Source organism: Emiliania huxleyi (assembly GCF_000372725.1).
Source record: "Emiliania huxleyi CCMP1516 chromosome Unknown EMIHUscaffold_218, whole genome shotgun sequence".
Taxonomy (NCBI): domain Eukaryota; phylum Haptophyta; order Isochrysidales; family Noelaerhabdaceae; genus Emiliania; species Emiliania huxleyi.
This window is the reverse complement of record NW_005200434.1, coordinates 132,646-135,285: the sequence shown is the minus strand read 5'-3', so window position 1 is coordinate 135,285 and position 2,640 is coordinate 132,646. Positions and strand designations below refer to the sequence as shown.

At 63.7% G+C, this 2,640-nt stretch overlaps 1 protein-coding gene across 1 annotated transcript in view; it reads left to right on the top strand.

The window, feature by feature from the left end:
• The window catches only part of EMIHUDRAFT_114460 (hypothetical protein), a gene marked incomplete at both ends in the record, with an annotated part of 2,033 nt that extends 1,836 nt beyond the window's left edge, over positions 1–197 (top strand). Inside the window, one exon of the mRNA XM_005780313.1 lies at positions 68–197. Within this exon, the coding sequence (XP_005780370.1) occupies positions 68–197 (130 nt within the window). The remainder of the gene's footprint in view (positions 1–67) is intronic.
• Between the last annotated feature and the right edge of the window lie 2,443 nt (positions 198–2,640).

Here is a 2,640-nt window from a genome sequence, read left to right as displayed (position 1 = left end):
GGCAGCAGCGGCCGGCCCGCGGTCGAGTGCTCCGGTTCGCCGGCCGGGACCGCGGAGCCCAGCGCAGGCAGCGGCACCCCGAGCCGGTAGCCGCCCACAGCAGACGCGATGAAGAGCTTAAGCGTGGTGACGTCGCCGCGCGCCGCGTCCATGCAGGCACGGACAAATGTGGCCTCGACGAGCTCGGCGACCTTTGACAGGGTGAGCGGAGCCGGAGGCGGAGTGCCCTCTGCTGCCACCGCCAACCGGACAGACGGGGTGCGGAATAGCGTGGGTGAGGCGAGGCGAGTGACCGCGTCGCAGCGAGACCAGCAGCCCGAGAGCGGGGAGGAGAGGGCCGCCGAGAGGGCCGCCTGCGCAAGCAGACCAGCGGCCATTTTCCACAAAATAAAAAATAAATATGCAGCGAGGGAGGCGTGGAGCGAGAAGGGCGCCGCAGGCGCGAACAGGAGGTGGGGGAGAGCGCGCTAGGGAGAGCGTCTGGAGAGCGAGAGAGAAAACACTGAGGCCCGCTTCAGCCTTCACTCGGGGGTTGGAGAGAGATTTTTAAAGACGCTAGAGGGGGTTTGATACGGTTTGTGCATCATCGATTCGAGGCGAAGGGTAAGATCGTAAGAAGTAGCGCTAGCGGCTATAGATGACGCCCGGACCAGAATTGGGTTTGCAAAAGCTTTACACGACTGTCACTCTCTGGGGGCACACTACTCTCTCTAAACGCGCGCACACACATACGGCTTTACATGCCCTCACATGCCCTTAACGTTAAGAGAGTCGCCAAGACAGAGGGCCAATTGTCGCCAAGACCTGTCAGAGCTTGATCTCCAATCTCAGCGGCGTCGAGTCGTCTCCGGCGGCGACAATTTTGTCCCTCCCCAGGACGCACAGAGGGAGTTGGTTTGTAAAATTCTTTTCTGGCGATGTGTCCACCCCACAACGCCGACTGTGGAGGACCCGTCGCCAGACGACGCAGGGCAGACGATGTGGGGGCGGAGCAGACGCGCAGAGGGCGAGATGAGGGAGGGAGCAGGACTTTGCGGAGATCAGCAGGAGGATGTACGAAGAGATTAGGAGCAGCAGGGACCCGAGGGACCATGTGGAAGACGGCTAGTGCTAGTCCCCCGTCGGGAGGACGACCCCGGCTAGTCGCCGACCACACCCACAAAGAACCCTGCACAAAGATCGCACGGGCGGGGACCTGTGTTCCTTTTTACCCATCTCACAGTAGAGAGGTGTGGCTGGTTCCAATTCACTCTGACACGCTGATCTTGAAAACGCGTCCAACGGAGCTCCGTGTTGCTCCCAGCGGAGCCCCCCGCGCTTCCTGCGGCCATGGCCGATGATACTAGTATGAGAGGTCATCTGGCTACCGCGAGCGCGACTCAACTCGCCGACGTCGTCCGATGATTGTGCCTCAAAGTCAGCCTCCGGAGGCTATCGTGGGGTCGAGCCGGCGGTAGCCGTGACATGTGGTTCCACCACCCCTCGCAGGCTTTGCCTCTGACCGCCACCGTTCCCAGGCCGCTGCCTAATGGGGTGGAAAGGAAGGCTGGGCGAGCGTATAGAAGCGTGCTCGACCTCGTCGTGGCAACCTGCACGGCAGCGCTGGTAGGCGCGATGAGCGTCGTGCCACCTGACCCAAGACGGGTCGCAGGCGTCGTACCGAGCGTGTTGAGACCGTGTCCTGATGTGATCTGCACGGGTGAGTCTCGTCGGCGTCAAAGGAGCGACGTGCGACCTTATGATGTAACATACTTGACCCCCCCCCCCTTGGCGCCTTGTGTTTTTCGTGGCAGAGCTGCGATCTCAGCCCGCATTCCTCCGCTCAGCGCCGGCCGCCCATGCGCTCCCGGGGCCGCCCGACGGCGCGGGCCTCTTGCCGATGGACCCAGCCGAGGTGCCGAACCAGTTGGACCCGCGCTGACGCGCTGCGCGCGACCACCAGCCAGCTTTTCAGCGAGGCCGAGCACGGTGCGTCGAGAAAGCTGACAGTCAGAACAGTTGTCGCTTTTTTTCCCTCTTTTTGAGCGCTGCTGCTGCAGACCCTGCCCACCAGTGATACGAGACGCACCGGATCCAACCCTGGCAGCGCTTGACCGTCTCCCCGGTGGCCGCCCACAGGTGGCTGATCGAAGCGCCACTCATCGCTGCTTTCGCGCGCCTGGCTCTCAGAGGGCTCCTGCGGCTCTCCCTCGTCGCGTGACCGCCGCCGACAGCATCTGCTCGGTCGTGCCCGCCGGCGCGGAGCTGCAACACGTCGAATTCTTCGGTGGCTCGACCGCCGGCGCGCCCACCCTCGCCTCCTGCGCGCCTCACACCCAGTATTCTCCTCGCGCGCGGCCGACAAAGTAGGCACACGACCACCTCTCTCTCAGTCACCCCCCCCCACGATGCACAGCCCGTCCACTCTCGCCGGCAAGGCGCACGGAACGCCCAATTTGGGCTGGAAATGCCGCCGCCACGGGTTGGTGGCGCCCTCGGCAGCGGGGCAGCGCCACGCCGCGCAAACTTGCGCGACAAACTTGCGACCTCTGTCCCTCGTATTCACCCCAGATTTTGCCCTATCCAGGCTCACCCGGTACCGCGAGCGGCGAGCCGCGCCAAGTTTGCTCCATTTCCGACAAGTTCATCCCGCCCGAAGGC